General features: G+C 36.2%; 1 protein-coding gene across 1 annotated transcript in view; it reads right to left on the bottom strand.

The window, feature by feature from the left end:
• The window catches only part of LOC101639896 (pleckstrin homology domain interacting protein), a 106,534-nt gene that overhangs the window by 33,531 nt on the left and 71,023 nt on the right, over positions 1-1,980 (bottom strand). The window contains exon 21 of the mRNA XM_030886740.2: positions 916-1,023. Coding sequence (XP_030742600.1) covers positions 916-1,023 — 108 coding nt within the window. The remainder of the gene's footprint in view (positions 1-915; positions 1,024-1,980) is intronic.

Genomic DNA, 1,980 nt, shown 5'->3' with positions numbered 1-1,980 from the left:
CTTGTCCCACTATCATACTCAGACTTCATTTGGGTTTCAGTAATTCCTCTTGGTTACCTTGCCTTGATCAAGCCCTACCAGGCCTCTTACACCCTCCTCATCACCGATTTTGGATCATTTGTTCCCTTGTCCCTCAGTTTGTTAACACCACTTCCTATCCCCCACCTCCCCCTTTCCCATGTTCTTCTGGAACCGTCAGTTTTCTCCTCCAGATTGTTTATCCTGCATATCTTATCTAGATAGACCTGTAAGAACAGTTCTTATATGCCCTTCAATCAAGGGCTTCAAACATTTCTCGTATGGCTTATCAAAACAGACTGGGATATTTACAATTTGAGTGATTCAAACAGTAATCAGAATAGAAAAAATTACAGGTTGAAATCATGGAATAGGAAAACTCAAAGTGTCGAGCCCTTTCAGGAGCCTAATGCACAAGACTGGATTATTCGCCAGACTGTGGAGAGGCTTGCACACTAAAATAGCATGGTCAGTCACCATCTGGGGCATTTGTAAACATCTGTGAAATACGTCTACAACTGTTTTTTATAAATTTGCCCTAATGTTGGAGCAGTTGGGACATCTCTTCACATAAAAATTATCATGATTACCTTACTTTCAGCCTTTTCTACTACTGAAAAGGTATTGAATCTTTTCTTATGCTTACTCTAATACCCACTGATATCGACACTCTATTCTAATTAAAGTAGAACTTCACACTTGTTCCAAGTAAAGAAACAGGAATGGCTCTCACTGGTAACCTAGACTGCCTATTATATATCTCAGTCTTGTGTTTGACTGAAAATCAAATACCTTCTTCAATATAATTTCTTATGGTGAAAATAGTAAGGATAACAATTGACACAATTTTCTCTAAATTGCATCTTTTGAACTACTATAGAATAATAAACATCATACCCGTAGTTCCATTTTATGCCATGGCTGCTTCTTTGGATTGATACTGTAAATTTTATTTTTCCGGGCCATTTCAACATATGCTTCATGTCCTTGTCGAAAATAATATACCTAGAAAGTAAAAAGTGACAGTTTAACACAAGGTGCAAGGTGCCAACTGCATCTGTAAAGTAATGGGTCCTTTATTATCGATTTGATTTTGATATTTACTTTCTTGTATCCTTCAGTCATATCAGTCACTTAATCATAATCAGAATGTTCTAAATAATTTGCTTTTCATTGACATTGTGTTGTATACTCAAGCCCCCAATGATCTTGGATCAAAAGAGGATATTTAATGTTGTACTTTAAAGTGAATTATAACTTGTCAGCTGCGGTTCCATCAACTTACAATTCAAGGTAATCAAAATGTATTAACAGCTTGACACAATGCCCAGTGCTATGCTATTTTCATGATCAATTTGTATGTCTGTACCCATTGTACGGCCATCTCATTGGGTTTGCCATGTACTCAAAAATCCTTATACTTCAACAAACATGATTAGTTTCCTAATAATAGCACATGCATATAATGTGATTAAAAATAACAGGGCTTGGGTCAAGTGCTTTCTCAGTCAGCATAGTGACATTCTTTTTCAAACCTTTAAAAAGATTTTTGTAGCCTTATTTCCATGATGTAATATTTCATTTGATTTCTTGATTGATGTTTTTGGGACAAGTGCTTGTTTTTTTTCATTATATATTTTATTGTGAATTAGTTGAAGGTTCATAGAATCACCAGTTACATTCAGCAATTCATTCCCATTGTTTCAATCCATCCACAGTAGTCCCTCAATATACCATCCATCACTTATCCTGTGATTCCTGTTTCCATCCCTCCTTTGCTAACGCTACATTGTCCTGTCATATACAGTGCTCTTTTGATCTTAAATGTTGATCATTCTAACACAAGGGTGAATTCTGTTCCAGACCTGAAGGCTACTAAGGGCAACAGTTTCTACTTGATCCATAAGCCTTGTCTCTTATGATTCTGTTTTGTTGCACATTTGTTTCCCACTCTATCAAGGA

The sequence above is a fragment of the Echinops telfairi genome, unplaced genomic scaffold (assembly GCF_000313985.2).
Source record: "Echinops telfairi isolate 266 unplaced genomic scaffold, ASM31398v2 ScPeMD7_3533;HRSCAF=4204_0, whole genome shotgun sequence".
NCBI classification, from domain to species: Eukaryota; Metazoa; Chordata; class Mammalia; order Afrosoricida; family Tenrecidae; genus Echinops; species Echinops telfairi.
The sequence above is the reverse complement of the archived record's forward strand: the minus strand, read 5'-3'. Positions and strand labels throughout refer to the sequence as shown.